The sequence below is a fragment of the Anser cygnoides genome, chromosome 26 (assembly GCF_040182565.1).
Source record: "Anser cygnoides isolate HZ-2024a breed goose chromosome 26, Taihu_goose_T2T_genome, whole genome shotgun sequence".
Lineage (NCBI taxonomy): Eukaryota > Metazoa > Chordata > Aves > Anseriformes > Anatidae > Anser > Anser cygnoides.
In genome coordinates this window covers 2,524,214-2,541,811 of record NC_089898.1, presented here as the reverse complement: position 1 = coordinate 2,541,811, position 17,598 = coordinate 2,524,214, and the positions used below count along the sequence as shown (strand labels likewise).

Here is a 17,598-nt window from a genome sequence, read left to right as displayed (position 1 = left end):
CCCCTTGCTTTTTGGATTTGTATTTTCATGCGTGCGGGTTTTCTGCTGCATAACATCTCTATGGCTGTAATGTTAACTAAAAGATTGGTGGGGAATTGGCTGAGATTCTTTAAACCCTGACTCCCAGCGGTTACAACCCTGACCATCCACAGTTTCATGGACTGACAGGAGTGCAGCAAGCATCAGGTGTAGCACGGGGGCTCTATTTACTCCCTGCAAGGCTGGAGTTAATCCATTGATCTCCCACAGGTGCAGGGGGCATAGTGAGAGGCAGCTGAGTTAATGAGTTAATCAATTTTCCAAAGGGCGCACAGGGGAAAGCCGTTTCACTCATCAGAAGCAGGGCATATAGGGACTGGGAGAACATAGGGCTAAGGAAAAACAGACTTTGCTGTGCTTTGGTGCTCTTCGGCGCTGCTACTGCTTATCTGAGGCATTCTAGCCTCAAAATGAAAGGTTTTAGCGCTGCTGGAGAAGGACTGTTCTCTACCCCGAGAAGATGCAGTAGAAACGTGGTAGGATGGTGGGGAGGGGAGCAAAGCCAGAAGGATGGTTTGCAGAGAAACTGCCTGGTCCCTTCGGATTGATTTAGCAGTGGTCCTCTGGTAGATTGCTGTTGCTGGGAGAGGGGTGAGTGCATTGAGAGGATTTTCAGCATTCTTAGGATGCAAAGCTGTAAACGTATCGATTGTCCTTGGCCTGTATCTCCAGGAGTGGAGCACCAATGACTTTGAACCTCTGGCGTTTGCTTCTTGCAGGAGCTGTTTTTAATGCCGTAACTGGGATGTGCTTGGATTTGGGGAATGGAAAGAAGTAGGGCTTGTCCTGTGGATGTGTGTTTTAGAAGAGAGACTATTAAATACTGCTTGGAGTACCAGCCTGGCCATCGGGGCATGCGTAGGGGACCAAACGGTGCTGAGTACTGGACAGATTCTATATGTACAAGCTTCTGGTGTGGTCAGGGAGTGTGTCAGTGCGAGGAGGTGATGAGAGCGCCCTGCAGGTCACCCTGCTCCTGTAGCCTCGCTGCTTCTGTGTCCGCGAGGCGATGGGACGGGCTGCGGGGTAGGACTGGCGAGCGGTCTGCTCCTCGGGGGCATTGCCTTTGAGGTGCTCCTTGCTGATTAACGGCTAACGAGGCTTTGGCAGCCCAGTGCACGGCATGAAGGGACAGGGCGCCTAGATCTGCTGTGTCCGTGCTCGTGCATCGTCCTCCTGCAGGAAACAGAGCAAGGTTTCAGCACACGGACAGCGTGAGGCCCTTCCCACCGGGGTTCTGCGTGAGTTCGCTGCGTGTTAGCGTTTGCAATATCGAGGCTGACAGATGTGCGGGTGCCTTTAATTGCTTTAAGAGCTTAAAGCCCAACAGGCACGGGGAGGAGGCGCAGATTTTCAAAAGCAATCAGCGAAGCGCCAAACCTAAACGCCTGGATCTACCAGGCTGCTGTGCTTTTTGGCGCTTGAATTATCCTGGGACAAGTAGCTGCAAATTCAGTTCTTACCTTCTTTGGAAATGTGGCTGTCTTGTCCCAGTACTTAGAATTAGTGTATGTTATGTGGATTTTATGCTGTTTTTTGTTGTTGTTGTTATTGTGTTTTTTCATATTTTTTTTCTGATCATCTGTAGGGATTTGATGGGGCAGGGACTCTGGAAGAGGATGAAGGTTGCTGTGTATTTGGGATATCTGAGAAGGAGACTAAACCCACCTTATTCTTGCATCTCTTTTTGCAGCTCCAGATTATTTAGGAAAAAAAAAAAGTGAGCCTTTCCATCCCACCCTACCCCCTGGACAAGCCTTCTCCCAAGGGACTACACTAAACAACAGCACGAGGGGAAATGTGATTCCTTTGAGAGACTTAGGTACTGAGTGAAAACAGGTATTGCTGTCCCTGGGCTCGGATTCCTAAGTCCCAATGGCAGTGTTTATCTGTTTGTGTCCGTTTCTGCATTAACATGCTTTGTTTTCTTTCTCCTGCTGCTTCTGTTCGCCTTGTCCTTTCCCCAGGTCCATTAAGGACAGGTAAGGCATGCAGAAAAGCACAAAGGAGAGGCAAGGGCACTGCTCTCTGACCTTCCCCGGTGACCTGGAATGGACGGGAGAGTGACACCGAAGCTTTTGGCTTCACGGCCTCTTAAACGTATCATTCATCTTTTTGTTGCTTTGTTTTTGCGTATGGGAAATGTCCAAACACAGGGCCAAGCGTGGCCCCTAATGGAAGAAATGGTTGGGAGACATTGGTAATGGGTGGAGATGGAGAGCCTGGGGAAGGGGAGAGGCGCGCAGCTCCTCCAGGAACGCCAGCCCTACCGAGGTAACCCTGCAACGTGTGAAAACAAAAGGGTTTTCTGCCTCTCCGCAGCACTCTGCGAAGGGGACGGTCAGCAGCAGTGACTTGATGGCGTGCCTGATCGGGGGCACCTTGTTCTTTCTTGTCCCATTGTTTCTGCCATTGTTGCTACTAAATAACGCATGAAGCTCTTTGTAAGCCGAAACGAGCCTCGTGAGGGCTTGCTGTGTCCCTCTCCCCGGGTGCTAGCTTCTGTGGGCGTAGTTTTCGGGGACCTGGTCTTGGTGGTTGTTTTTCAGGTCACCCTATTTCTCTTTAAAGACTGGGAGGATGACAATGACTTTCTCACCTGCTCGTTTTTGGATATCTTTGGATGGGTGGGAAGTGGTGCTAGGAAATTGCTTGGGACTGGGTTAGCAGTGTCTTCGCAGGTGACGAGCAATTTGTGGTGCTGGAGATGTTTTTAGGGCACTGACCTTCAAGAGGGAGCACTCAGCACACTTGTACCAGGCAACTTGCAAAGTCACAAAGGTGATGTCCTGGTTTTCCTAAAATCTAAATGTTTTCCAGGGACCTGTAAGCTACCAGCTCTGCATTCTCTGCTACAAATAACGTGCAGAGCAGGATTTGAACCTCCAGATCAAAGACGTTTTCTATTCCTAGGTCTCACGTTTATGGCATTTTACCAGCATTTCTCTTCTGCTGATGATCCCATTGGTGCCTTGCAAACAAGATTACAACAGTACCATTTTTTCCCTCATTAAGTGGGCTCTCGAGGGTGTCATGGCCCAAATTGGCAGGCAGCAATACATGGAGCAAGGCAGTAGTCTCAGGTAACTCCTAGTGCATCACCTGCCGTGAAAGCTGGGAGTGCTCAGCTCCTTGCTGATCCACGCAGATGTGAAGGATGTCAAGGAAACGGTGAGATCAGACTCAGGGGTGTGCAATGCACCTCCTGCCTAGATGTTCCCATCTGCAGCCCCTGTCCTGCCCCTGCAGCGAGCCCTCTTGCAAATTCAGCAGCTGGAGTCTCTGAACCAATTGTTCAGGTTTTCTGCATAAGAGCAGAACCACTGGTAGAGGCTGACCTTGTTAAGGCATGTTCTTTGGCTCGTCACAGTGAATCAGCACAAAAGACGTTAAAACAGATGTTTCCATAATGTCTTTTAAGGATGTGGAGGGATTTGCTGCGTTTGCCCGGGTGTAATGGAGAGCAGTACATTGTGTTCTTGATTATCCTCCCCCTCTGACACTCAACCACCCTTATTCTGCTCCCTTCAGTTCCTCTTCTCTTCTCCTTTTCTCCTGGACGCAGCTTTCTCGATCACAACAAAATAAATCTTGCGACAGGCTGGACTGGAGGTCAGCTCTGACTGCTCAGGGCTCTTCAGGGCCAGAAGTCACTCCTCCGGCTCTTGACCCCTGGACACACAAGTCTGTGCTTGCAGATGCTCTGCTGTTTGAGGGGGACTCTTGCCATCTAGTGGGAGGGGATGGTAAGCCTCTAGGACCTCTGCCATCCCCCAGGATAGGGTGACAAAACGCGGTCATCCTTCCTGGGCTTTTACTGTGCGAGTCGTTTCACTGCACGCGTGGGATTAGCTCACAGCGCTTTCCCCCAGCATTGTCAGTGAAGCTGGATTTCTCATAAACTGCTTTCCTTTCTAGAAATCACTCTATTCTTACATTTTTTAGGGGCAACGCTCTGCTTATACTCTCCTATGCTCATCTCCCCCTGTACGGCTGAGTTGCACAGAGGGGGTCTGACAAGAACCTGTATCAAGGGGAAGGATGTTGGTGTGTGCTGCTCAGACGCTGCATGCTGCCTGTGTTTTGTTGGGGGATTGCTTGTGGGAAGCTGGCTTTCGGCAGCTGACTCCTTAAGTCGTTGCTCAAAGACAGCCAAGATCTCCAAGTAAGAGCTCGTACAGATAGAGAATGAAAAGTGCTTGCAAAGTGCCTTGTGCTTGGGTCTTCCTTGGCCTAGGAAAACCAGAAGCTCACATTCCAGTTAGGAAATTTCAGTACTAACCGGCCTCCCTCCCACACCTTTCCTGACAGGGTTAAGGTTAGAAATGCAAGAAAGACGTACATGCTTTCTCCATGACGTGCTGCTCTTGTTCGAGCTGCCTGGGACCAAGAAGGAACAGCTGCTGCCTCCTAAGCATCGCAATACAAGAACAGACTTCATCTCACAAGTACAGCTCTTCTGAGTAGTTCATGGGGCTTCAGGTTTTCACCTTCCTTGGCGTAGGAGCCTTTCCTTTGCATGGAGATGGGGGTAGCGAGTGGATGTAGAAGGTGTGTTAATCTCTGGATTGTGCATCGTAGAGGTGGAAGATGTGTCGACCATAGATCTTATATGAGGCTGACCCATGCTTCTGTTCAGATGTGCTATTTGTTACAAGCCTGGAATTCAGCAGAGCTCTCATTTTGGAGTGTTTTTGTGGAGCACTGAGGTCAGCAGTGTCTTTAGTGAGCTAATCTGAATAGCAGCACCGAGGAGTTGTGAGGGGGTGACTCTGCAAAGCACGGAAAATCACGTGGATGAGGGAGAGTAAGTGTGATGTGCTCATTGCCTGCCTTGCATTGACACGTGAACTAGAACACATGCAGAGCAGAAAGAGGTCTCAAAGGATTAAAGTTGCTTCTTAACAGAAATGAATCTCATTTTTTCCAGCCTTGGTGGCTGCAGAAGAGCTATGTTATGCAAGGGCCCCTCCCGGAATGGAAGCAGCTCTGGCTTGTGGTGCTTTGGGTTCCAGTTGCCACATGGACGTGGGACTGTGCAAACCTTGCCATGGTTAGGGTGGAGCAGCAACCAAATAAAAAGGGTGAGAGGATCAGGTCTGGGAGGTCAGTCCAGTCATCGCCAAGCTCCTAATGTGTAAGTCATAGAAATTCCAGTAGGGACTAAGCAATTTACATAAAATACATTGGTTTGTCCCTCTGTTGAGGGATTCATAAACCTACTTCTCTAGAATCATTGGTGTTTTTGGCCATCCTGTGAGCTCAAAAGCAGCAATCTAACCCCAATTGCACGTTGCAGGGATATTGCACTGGGGCCAATTGGTGTGAAAATTGCCACGTGTCGCTAACACCTCGCAGAACAGTCAGGTCCTTCGGTTCTTCAGATATCGCCTGGATCATCTCTGTGCAAAGCAACCTTTACGGAGCTCGGCGTATCCGCTGTGTGTATTCGAGAGGTCAAGTCGACCCGGGTAAGATTTGGACCGGTGGCTCCAGAGAGTCTACAGCGTGAAAACATAAGGCTCAGGGAGGCAAATTAGCCTTCCCTTTTAAAAAGAACTGAAGATTAGAGGAGATTATAGAACCTAATAGCGCGTACCTAATTTTTGGGAGCACAGACCATGACTGTGGCTGCTTGGTCAAATCCAGTCTTGACTTGTCCATATGGCAAGGTGTGTGCTTCGGGCAGAGACAGAAGGAAACACCTAGGCTGCTGGCGTGGGGGTCTTCACCAGGAGGGTGGTCAGGCACTGGGACAGGCTCCCCAGGGACGTGGTCACAGCACTGAGCCTGACGGAGTTCAAGAGGCATTTGCAGACGTTTTCAGATGTATGGTTTGATTTTGGGGTGGTCCTGTGTGGAGTCACACTTGATGATCCTTGTGGGCCCCTTCCAAATCAGGATATCCTAAGTGGTTTCCCTGGACTCCCGTTTACATGATCAAATGATGCAAACCCAGTCGAAGCAGCATTTTTTTCCTGTAGACGGTGTGGTTTTGAGGGGCTTTCTATTTATTTATTTGTCAATTTATTTTGCTGGGTGCTTGTCTCTTAGTCTTAACCAGCTGCAATACGAAGAGGGCAGCAAACTGCCCTGAACCCAGCGTGTTACCCTCAAGAACTTTCCTGAATTCTTGCCGAACGTTTCTCTTTATGCAACCAGCAAACCCTTCCATCAGCTGGAAGCCTGCATGGCATTTGCTGCTCGTATCCTTACCCGACCCAGGCACTCGGCAAACATTCCTCCAGCAGGCTGTCATGTTTCTCTGTGCCCCGATCAAGCAGACGCTCACACATTCCTTCCTCCGGCCAAGCTTCCTGCCGCTCTGAAATAGTTCTCTGCTCCGTGGAGCTTCTGCTCTGATTCATTTTTCCCCTGATGTCCCTGAGGCTGAGCAAGGCGAGTCCAGCCCGGCTGATGACCCACCAGGTGGTGCTCTGCTGATAGCCGTGCTGCTCATCGCAATTTGCAGCATTTCGATAATTTTATAGGTGTTTGATGCAGGAGAATTAGGGCACTGTGGGTACTGCCGTTGACCACTTCTGCTGACTTCTTGGGAGAAAGAGCAAAGCTTTGTTTCAATGACTTTGTGGGCTTGACGTTCGGGGACTGTTCTGTAGAAGGCTTTGCCAACCCATGGGAAACATGGTCATCATCTCCCTGCCAATATTTTCCCCTGGCAGAGTCTCCTCGGAGTGGTAACATCTCGTAAGCCAGCAAGTAATGGCACCTTTCTCCTGCTGGGCCGAACCCTTGCTTCTGGGAAGTGATGGGAAACCTCTGAAAAGGGAGAAGTCTGGTGGCAGATGTGTTCTTGTAGTTATGGAAATGTATCCAGGGATATAGGTAAAGCACCTTAATTTTTCAAGATAATTTGGTAATTTGTATGCAAGCAGGCAGGACTGACGTGGACAAGTGTGCTACAGGAAGCAGTCTTGTGCTAGGGAAAGTTTGCTAGAAAGTCCTTTATAAATTCAACATTTCATTTATGAATATACTGAAGTAAATGGGGATATTCCTTCTAAAATCAGCCTTTGTGAATACCTGCTCTTCTTTGTGTGTCTATCAGTTTTCTGCCAACATGTTTGAAAATCCCATTAAACATAGATTTAAGTACCTGTGGACAAAGCTGGTGAGAAAGTAAATTTCCATTCTTTGAGACACTTCAGGATGTGTTGCTGTCCAAAATTGGGTCAGAAAACAAAAATTCAAGGTGCTCTCTGGAACAGAGACTTGAAAACCATTTTGTTGTTGTTGTTGTTTTCACAGTTGGAAAAAAATAGAAGTAAACAGTTTGATTATGATGCATTAAAAGCCAAAATGGAAAAAAATAAAGTTTTAAAACCAAAACCCACTCCAACTGAAAAGATTGCAGAAGTTTACAGTCCTCAGAATAACGTCTAACTGATTTAGCTGCTTTTTCTTGATGGAAGAGTTCTTTCAACCATCTCAGTCCAGTGTTTCTTTTTGACTGCTAGCTGTTCCCGACACAGATGCTCTGAATTTTCTGGCACAGCTGAGGTCAGGATTTTTGGTCTGCTATTGTTTTAATGAAGAATTGTTTTTAGCATCTAGTTATTCCTCCGGACTGAGGACTATGGAGTAACTCTTGCTGCAGATCTGGATGGTTTTTAAGTCTGTGCAGCTTGAGCTGCTGTATTTATGAGCTTTAAGAATATCGAGCAGCCGGAAAATATTGAGTTGCTGGATGCAGAAGGGTTAAGGGTGGTGATACCCAAATAGCTGCGGAGATGGCATGCTGCAAAGTCTGTGAGCTGCAGAAAGGGATCTAAGTCTGAAGATGCTGAGCTGTAAGACCATGCGCCCTTTTGTATGGGAGAGGCTCTGAACCGACTTGGGGTGCTTAAAAAGTGCTGTGATCGATCACTTAGCTTTATTTAACATTGATATTGATGTGACTCTAAGTATTTGTTCCCTAGGAACTTCCTGAGAAAGCATTCACATTCCCAACCCACCTCCTTCCTTGCAATCCTGGCTAGGTTTTCCCCCCCGGTTTCTTTTCTGTTTGCAGTGCTTCTGCTCAGATTACAGGACAAGCCCATGATATCACCCGCTATGAGCTGAGGCTAAAGGGGCTGGGTCTTGGGAGGGGTTTGCTTGGCTAACTCTAGTGAAATTTGCCAGGAAGCTGCAGCTTCTTGCAGCGTATTTCTCTGGCTGCAGGATATTTTCCAGCGCAGAGGGGACCACTCAGGCGGCGCGCGTAGCCCAGAAGAAAGAGCTTCATGAAGCACGCCGGGACAGGGGTCTCCTCCAGCACAGCCTACCACTAACCCCCAGGTAAATGCAAACCCCAGAGACTACGAGCCAGGACGGTGGCATTATTTCTAGAGAATGCAGGGGCTGATGGATTGGTTTAAACATTTCTAACCCTCTCTTGCTTCAGGGCTGGAAGTTTGATCTCGCTTCTTCTCTTTTTTTTTTTTCCTCTTTGAACTTGTTTTCTTTCTCTCCCGTCAGTTATTAAGCTTGATGTTTAGACATAACAGGCTGGGGATGAGGTGATTCTTCCAATTCCTATCTCCTGAGACTTGCTTTGGCAAGGGTGGGATGGCACAGATACTCAGAGTCACTTCGCAAAGATGTTGTGACCCAAGTTAAGGATTTTCTCCCCTTGCTTGCCCACAGGCACGCACTAATGAAGTAAAAAAAAGACATGTTGCAGGCTGCCTACAAGTCGAGGCAATGTGTATTCAGTAGGATTATTAAAATATGTTTGATTTAGACCAGAAAGCTACGTTACGTGCCGTCAACATTGTGTAAATGTCACCCGCTAAACTTCAGAAGCAGTTTAAATTCTCCTCTCTGAACAACTGTGCTCTTTCAGAGGGAAAGGCTTCAGTGCAGATGGGCAGAAGGTGTGAAGCAGATCTGTCCCTCGTTAAGAAACTTTTCTGCTGGCATGCTTGGGATTCACACCCTTTGCAAAGGAGCCTGCAGCCTACCGGCAACTTGTATTAATTAGGCTGGTTTATCATGAAGCAATCGCAGCAGTTTTCAGGATGTGCCTGCAGGATACGCAGTGGTATTCACCTGAGAAGTTGCAGCACGGAAGCGTGGGACTGTTCCTGTCTGCAATGAACACGGCTGGGGTTGGCTGAGTTCTGATTCTTCAGCATGCACACAGATAACTCTGCCTTCTTTTCAATTAATTTTTCGTTGTCTAATTAAAAAAAAGTGTTACTGTGTGTAGGTAAAAAAAAGATCTAAGGTCCTATACAGTCTAGAAGACTATACACAAAGATCCTGGTTAAGCTATCTGGGAGCAATAGCAGGAATACCGGTTAGCAGGTCTATAATCGGCTCATAATGACAGCATTGCTTTCAGATTTGTACTGAATAGGGGCTGAAATTAATTGGCTTTAGGGTTCCTACCTGCCAGTTTCATTTCATCTGTATTGAGCCACCCACAGTGGTGGAATTTCCTTGGTTGGAAGCTAAAGAGCAGTTAGAAAACATGAAATATTAGCATGAGCTAATATTTGATGGACCCCAAAATTCACTCTTAGTAATGTTCTGTCGTTATTTTTTCTCTCCTATTTTTATATATATTTATATATTTTCTCTCCTGTTTTTTCAATAGGTTGACTCCCAAGATTATTGTCTTCACCTTACTGTACCACTAACTTTCCTTCCGTGTTTCTTTTTTCTGTTTCTTGCTTTTTTTTGTGTTCTTTGTAACCTTTTATCTTTTCTCCTCCTGGATTGTTTCATAACATAGACTCACAGAATGGTTTGGGTTGGAAGGGACCTTAAAGATCATCTAATTCCCACGGGCAGGGACAGCTTCCACTCGACCAGGTTGCTCAAAGCCCCATCCAACCTGGCCTTAACATCTTTGGTGCTGTTTAAAAACACAGTGATGTCCTTTCTTAGAGATGGCAACTTCAGTGGAAGGAAGAGTTCAGCACATCACCGGTCAGTTGGGCTTGCAAAGCCCTCTCTGGGGAATGCTCTTGGAGCGTGTGTGCAGGCACATGTTTACTATGAATGTCTGCAAATACAGTGAGAAAGATCCCACTCCTAATCTGTAGTAATGTTGATGGAAATTTGTTATTCAAGGCATAAGAAAGTTGGAATGCGGACAGATAACACGATGGTCTAAACTCAACCTGTTCTGTGTCTGCAGTGCTGACGGGTTAGGCTCTATTAATTAAGACAGCATTACACAGGGGTGTGAGGGGAACCTCATTTTCAGAGGATTTGCTAATGCTCTTCAGCCTTAGGGACTGCACGTGTGTGTTCTGGCTCTGTGAATGTGTGTCAGCTGTGTATTTTAATGCAGTACCTTTTTGTAAAGTTTTTATTCATGTACTAATCACGTACTCTTAACGAAAAGAGTTGAATCCTGTAGCTATTTTTGCCGCTGTTGCTTTTGCTGAGTGAGATCAGATCACTTGTTCGTGATAACAGCATCCACTAGCTGCGAATTAAAGAACTTATGCTGTTTGTTTTTTAAAAAAAATCGCTTTATTTAACTGTCTTGGAAGTGTCTTTGGGAATAAGTTCTGTTTCCTATTAAGAGTAGAGCACAAGGTCTGTGGAACAGCCAGCTGGTGCTGGCCAGGAGCCTGAGGGTTGTCATGATTCACATCTCTGTTCATCTTCATTCTTCGACACCAGGCAAAGGGAAGAGATAAGCAAAATAAAGACTTTTTCCCAAAATGAAGTGTGTTTGAATTGCAGCTGTGGCATGGAGAGAAGATGCTGCATGTGTCCATCAGATCCCTGGGCAAGGTTTTTTGTTTGTTTGTTTTTTCCGTCTGAGGTAAATGAATGTGTCAAGGGGCTAAAACAAAGCAAATGTGGATTGCTTCAGTTGAAGGAACAGATCTGAGAAGAGCTTGCAGCCTGGATTTGAAAGCTGTGGGATGCATTCAGCTGAGCCCTTGCGTGAAACATGCTGAGCATGGAATCGGGTGTTTGGCCCTGCAATTGTTGTGTCCACGCAACTCTGGAGATCAGCATATTTCTAAAGGTTTGGATCTCATGGATCCAACCAAATGATGATGCAGGGGGTTAGGCAAACACTAATTTTTTATTTTTTTTATTTTTAAAGTTAGACCTGTAGCAGTCTTTCAAATGAAAACAGAAGCAAAATGCCTTTTCTGTCCTATTCTTGTAACTTGTGTTTGTATTTCAGGACTTCTTTTTTGTGTCTAGCCTCAAAAGCAAGTGATGGCGAGCAAGTCTATGGGTTTGAATCGTGTCAGCTTTACCTCTGCTCCCACAGGGCATACTGGGACTTTCTCTCTTTCCCTGCAGCATCCCACCAGGCTGGAAGAAGCAGGTTGCATTTGTTAGCTTCCCTGGTGTAAGTGACTGTTGGATTTGCTCCTGGTTGCACTTGGCCAGTGTGCGTTAATGTGAAATTTGCTGTCTTAAGGTAACTTAACGGAGCATTGCTGGATCTACAGTTGCGAACCAACCACCTGAGACTTTCCTTTTGTTGTCTGGAGAAGGAGGGGAGCAGGAAAGCCGGTGTTTCTGGCTCTGTCCAAGCTGATCTATTGTTTTGATGATTTGGTGAAATTAAAAAGGGATTCGTGCTGCTTGGACAGGCTTTTGATTTGGGGAGATGAATAGCCTATTAGTTTCACCTGGTGGATTCTCTGAAGAAGTAAAAGCTCAACATTTTGAAATGAAATTGCTGCACGCTTCCCTGTGTGTCTATCTGTTCCTTTTAAGACTGGAGCCCTGAAAAGGGTTGAGTCAGCAGCTTGCAGGAGCATGCCTTAAAGCCTTAAATTGCAAGTTAACACAGTGATGGAGAATCATCTTATGGCCTGAAGTACAGGATGGGGAGCCAGGAGACCTGGAGTATTTTCCTGGCTTTTCCACTGACTTTATTAGAAAAAGTTTTTAATGCTCCGTCTTGGATTCTTTTGAATGGGGAGACCAAAATATATGCTTTTAGGATTACATCATTACTAAGTCTGGAGGCTATTAAAGAGAGGATTTGAGGGGAGGAATGAGCCCTAAAGTAGAGGGAATAGCCAGCACAGAGCAAACATCTTGCAGATCTAAGCCTTGGTTTGTTCTTGGGTAGTTCTGCATGTGCGGCTCCCTTCGAGACTTGCTGAGAAAATGTGTCCAGATCTTGGTCGTAGCAGATGAGCATGTTTATCTAAATACTTATTAAATTTTGTTGTTCTGGCTTATGATGCTATGATAAATGTGTGCAGTTGGCTCCTATTTAATGCTGTCCATGTTTGTATCCTCAAATGCTCTTACTTGAGTCTGTCACTGTGTCATCAATGTTCTCGTTGAAGAGTGGTGAAAGAAGCGTTGTAAAATCCTCTGTGCTGCCAAATATTGCTTTATCAATTCTCTAGAACAGTTGTTACTGCTTGTCTTGTCTCCTGATGAAAGCCGCACGGACATCTCGCCCTGATGGGTGGGATGAGCGGATGCCTCCACCAGAAGATGCCCAAACATCTCCTCTCCATAATCCTTATTGTTGTCTCGGTGGGAAGCAGAAAGGTTTCTTGTGGAAATACTGAAATATTCCTGTGCTCAACCTCCACGGGACTCAGCTTTTCCTGACATCGTGACTTAGTCTGAATAGTTTCTCTTAAGCACCTCAATAAACAAGACCGCTGGGTATGCACGGTTTTATTTCTGGGGTGATGCAAACACTGTGGAAGCTTTGTCTTTTAGTGTTTGAATGTGTGACTGTTTTGAAGCGGACGGTAATATGACCTGAAGGAAAAGCAGGCTGTGGTTGCTCGTACACACTGCAGGGTTGTCTCCCGAAGCGCGTGGAGTTGCTGCTGTGCTGGGCTTAATGGAGAATCCCTCCGAGATTCACCTCCACAGATTTAATGGGACTAAAAGGGAGATATCTGATTTATTTTTTTTCCCAATACCTCCTCCTGGGCCCTCTAGGAGCCTCAACTGCTCCTCGAAGTATCCTGATGATGATGGGACACAAAGCTGTACGACCTGAGCACAAAACGTGTGTGCCCTGAGTCGTTTTTCTTGGCGAAGGTTCAGGATTGCATTCACACGGGCTCGTTAAAATACATTTTGGTAGTCAGACCCCCCTCTGTGGAGCGGGGGGCTCTCAGGCAACCTTATCCTTCCTCCCCAGGCTTTCTCAAGTTCGATGGTTAATGGTTTCTTCATAGTCTTGCATGACTCTGAAAGCCTCTAAGCTTCGGGGGGACAAAAGCAAATTAGCCTGCGTTTTGGCATCTTAGGGCTCCTGGGGTGCTGACCCACCAAGACTTGAAAATTACACCTGCAAGGTTTGCTATGATTCGAGTTGGTACCTCCCTGGGTGATCTTGGTACCCGTTAAAATAATCTGGAAGTCTCTTGTGCCATCCCAGCCCTGCCAAGCTGCTCGGGGGCTGCGAGGTCTCCCAGCGCTGTGACGTTTTTAAAAGGCTCTGGCATCGCGCAGCGGTCTGTCTGCTTTATTAATTAACGCTTCGGGGAGCGCCGCTCTCAGCTGGTAGCTATTACATCCTGCCTCTTGAATGGTTTCCCCAAATTGTTGTGTCTTTTGGCTGAAGTCCTTCAGCAAAACGACCCGGGAGCTTTGGTTTGAATGGGAAGCAGTCCTGGAAACTGGAGTTGCAGAGCTTTTGGCTATTCCCTGGCCTCTGATCACGAAAGACCCCTATTAGCCGGAGCACGGAGCTGACCGCTGGTCAGTGTTTGCCTTGGCACGAAGAGGGACAAAGCGAAACAAGCTGACCTGCTAGCTACACATCGTTTGTTGGTCCTTTTCTCCTGCAAAATGTTCTTATTTGGGTTACTATTGAGCTTTCTGGAGCACCATAAACCGTAAGCTAGAGGGGAATTTGGCGTCTTCTGTTAAGGCACGTCATTGTCGTTATCTCTTGAGAGCTTCCTTCAGGACGTGACTGTAAGGCTACACACCACCATTTATTTGCCTTTGCCTTCTTAAATATCCTTCGTGTGGCTGCCTGCTGCGCAAAGACCGTGCAGATGCTTCACGAGGTCCCAGCAATATGCAGAGACACTTCAGACCGACTTAGTTTTTGATCAGTATTTGCTGAGGCTTCTTAAATCCAATTTATGCAGTAGCAAGAAACAACAGCTATGTAAAATGAAGTATGTCAAAACAGATGTTTAAAGAAGATTAGGAGCAAAAACCAGATTTTCTGAAGACCATCAGGCTTGCAGCTCTGCTGGGCTCGATGCTATCCCCATCTTAAGTATTTCTACTTATAACTAACATGTTATTCTTCTGCGTTATGATCTAAGGGGGTTTCTTGATTATTATTTTTATACTGTTCCCAACAATTGCTCTGCCCATGTGTTTATCCTCTGGGCTGAAAACCATCTTGTATCCTTGGAAAATGTTGTAAGAGGTTTCTTTTGAAATCCATACTAGAAGGTATTGAAGTCAGGCGTGTCTGACAAGTGCTAATGTGCCTGGACTTGGGAGCCTTTTATTTTTACAGAATATATCTCCTGCCCTGTGACTGCATTTGCTTTGGGAAATCCCCTTTGTTTGCAGCTGGAGGGGAGCAGCCTTGTGAAAGCGGTTGTGTTTTCTTCCTCTCTGCCCCTTTAGCTCTGATGTGGGGCAGGAATTCATTTTATTCCTCTCTCAGCCTTACCCTCCCGACCTGCAAAAATTGGAAAAATACCTTGTCTCCATGCCAGTATTTCTTCGAATGCCTGGTGAAAATGTACAGGTCTCAGTCTGGTCTCAGAGCACATCAGGAGGAAGCTGACTATTGCCAGCCCTGTGTAAGACCAGGGGAAACTGAGGCACAGCTCTGGAAGTGACCTGCCTGAGGTCTCACAGCAGGCTCGTGCTGGAGCTGAGATTTGAACCGAGGTGTCCTGAATTTCAGGCTGGTTCTCTGCTGTTGCTGATACTCCTCTCTAGCTTGAAAGGCTGCTTAGTGAGTTTTGTTGTGTCTTCATGCACGTGTGATTTTCTGAACGCTTTTCTGGGATAGTTGAGACCCGGCAAAAACACTGAAGGATTTTTGCTTCTTGACATCTGGTTTTGGAGCCCAGTCTTTTCCCCCTCTCCCTCCCCTTTGGTGTCTGCCAGGAAATAATGGAGCTTTAAAGGGCTGGGGAGCTTTTTCCCACTGCTCTCTGGCATTGCTTCATTTGGAAACTATTCAACCATCAACCTCCATGTGTGCTACTCGACCGCGCCGTGTGCTGGGTGGGGAGTACATGAGTGGGAAGCGGGCAGAAAAATCACCAGCCTTTAAACTTTGCATAGTATCCGGATGAAATTCTTCCAATGAGTCAAAAAAAAAAAAAATAAAATTGCTAGTTCATACCGTGGCTAGCTTATGTAAGGATTTAGCGGTTGTGGGACCCAATCCAGGCTTAGCAACCAAAAACTGGAGATCATTAACACCAGGCTGTCAGTCGAGGCTAGGTGAGATTGCTTTTGCAAAGTGTCTGCCTACAGTGCTGATCCTCTGCAGAGGGAACTGGAGGTATGGCAGCAGAAATAAATCTTCTGTCATTGTATTAGGAAAACAGATTTCAGTATAAATACCTCACTTCTGACCACGTTATATTACATTTCATTACCCTTCTAGTTTTCCATTGTTTAAGTGATGGTTTGAGTTTCTTTTATTTAAAGGTGGTATGGGGGAAAAAATGGTTCAGTTCCGTCCTGGTCTGATTTGCACCAAGTTGGCCATAACTTGCTAGAAGTACTGAACTACTGGATTTGCAGAGGAATAGGAAAATCCTATTTCTAGCATTTGTGACCTGTAGAATTTTGCCTTGGAAAAAATATTTTCCAGCCAAAATGATTTGGCGATTTAACCTGAATTTGCAAATGCTTTTCGTGGGTTACTTTTAATTTTCTTCTCCCACCCCACGAGAAATAATTTACCTGACTTTGTTTTTTACAGGCAGCACTGGACGTGGTCTCTCCCATAGGTTTATCCCCTGCTGAAGCAGGAGGTATAAAGCCCAACATCATTCCCGAGCCTTACTCAAACTTTCTTTTTGTTTTAGGACAGCCACACAGCACCTACCTGCACTGATCGGCAGCTGCTAGCAGAGGATTTGGCTCTGAGAACTGTGAGCACTGAAAATGGAAAGATTCCTGGGTTTTAACCGTAACCACTGTTTCTTCATGCTGTTCTTCATCTCCCTGAGCCCGCTGGGCCTTGCCCAGTACGAATACTGGCCCTACCTCCCCGGTTACCCCGAGCCACCCCCCCAAGTCTACCAGCCCCCCCAAAGGCCAGCAAACGTCCCCAAAATCCAGCTGCGGCTGGCGGGGCAGAAGAGGAAACACAACGAAGGCCGAGTGGAGGTGTTTTACAGCGGCGAGTGGGGCACGGTGTGCGACGATGACTTCTCCATCCATGCTGCGCATGTGATCTGCAGGGAGCTGGGCTACGTGGAGGCTGTGTCTTGGCTACCGAGCTCAAAATACGGGAAAGGAGAAGGTAAGGTAACTCTGGAGCAATAGCGGTGTCTCTCCAACCCCAAAAACTCTTTGACCTGATGACCGAATTCAAGATGTAGTGATGTTCCCTACAAACGTGACGAGAATCGCTTCCTGGTGAAGCAACGCCTCTGCAAATCGGTGCCTCATTAGATTAAACAGTTTAAATAATAGGTGTTTGCTTATTTTGATTGAAACAAGCTAAGGAAAGCGGGTAGGAGGCTCTCCAGCAGCCAGTATGGCGAGTCAAAAGGGAAACTGCGCCCACAAATGTAATTTACAGATGGTCCACTTCCCCGTTCACACTTCCATTGCTTTGCAGTGAGTCAAACAGGGCCTCTAAGCACTCCTTCCTCCTGTTCTTTTTTTTTTCTTTCTTTCTTTCGAAATGTTTGGGTTCTAAATAGATTGCCTATGCAATGTTATCCATTTTTTTTTCTCCCTTTATCCCCTGTAGAGGCATGCACCATATTCTGCAGACCGGCTTATAAAACCCCAAAGTAGTGTGCACACTTCATGTCCTATATAGGACTGCATTTGTAACAGCCCGTTGGGATGCTCAGGCTGGTCCTGGAGGGTCAGAGCTATTCACCCCCAACCCAAACTGCACGTCCTTCCTTTTTTGCTCTTTAAAGCTGTATGCTATGGTCACGAGGACAATTGCACATTACACCTTACTGCGTCTCATTCCCAAATATGTGCTGAACAAAGACTCAGAAAATTGAATCCTTCCATGTTATAAACAGGAAAAAAAATTTTAATAATAATGCTTGAAGTAGAAAAGCCCTGTGACACTACACAACTCAACAGACTTGTTTAATTGTCTTTTACTGTGCTGTTAGTTAAATGTTGGCCTATGGCGATTTTTTTTCTCAAAATATGAAAGCTTGGCACACTGTTGATGTAACCCACAGACAGATTATTTCCACTGCAGCAGGGATAAACGTGCTGTATGTCTGTTACTTAGCACCACTCGTTAGTGCTCACACCTATAAAATTGCCCATTAAAGAGCCAGCAGGCTTCAACGTTGACTTGACTGAAACGCGAAACCTTGAATGTTGTCCCAAGCTGTGGATTTTGGCTCTTGCGGTAGAGTAGGAGATTTCCGAGAGAGAAAGAGG

The 17,598-nt window shown here is 46.4% G+C and overlaps 1 protein-coding gene across 1 annotated transcript in view; it reads left to right on the top strand.

The window, feature by feature from the left end:
* Positions 1-8,162: 8,162 nt before the first annotated feature.
* LOXL2 (lysyl oxidase like 2) overlaps positions 8,163-17,598 on the top strand; it is a 47,376-nt gene continuing 37,940 nt past the window's right edge. The window contains exons 1-2 of the mRNA XM_013202100.3: positions 8,163-8,340; positions 16,038-16,477. Coding sequence (XP_013057554.1) covers positions 16,117-16,477 — 361 coding nt within the window. The 5' untranslated portion in view covers positions 8,163-8,340; positions 16,038-16,116. The remainder of the gene's footprint in view (positions 8,341-16,037; positions 16,478-17,598) is intronic.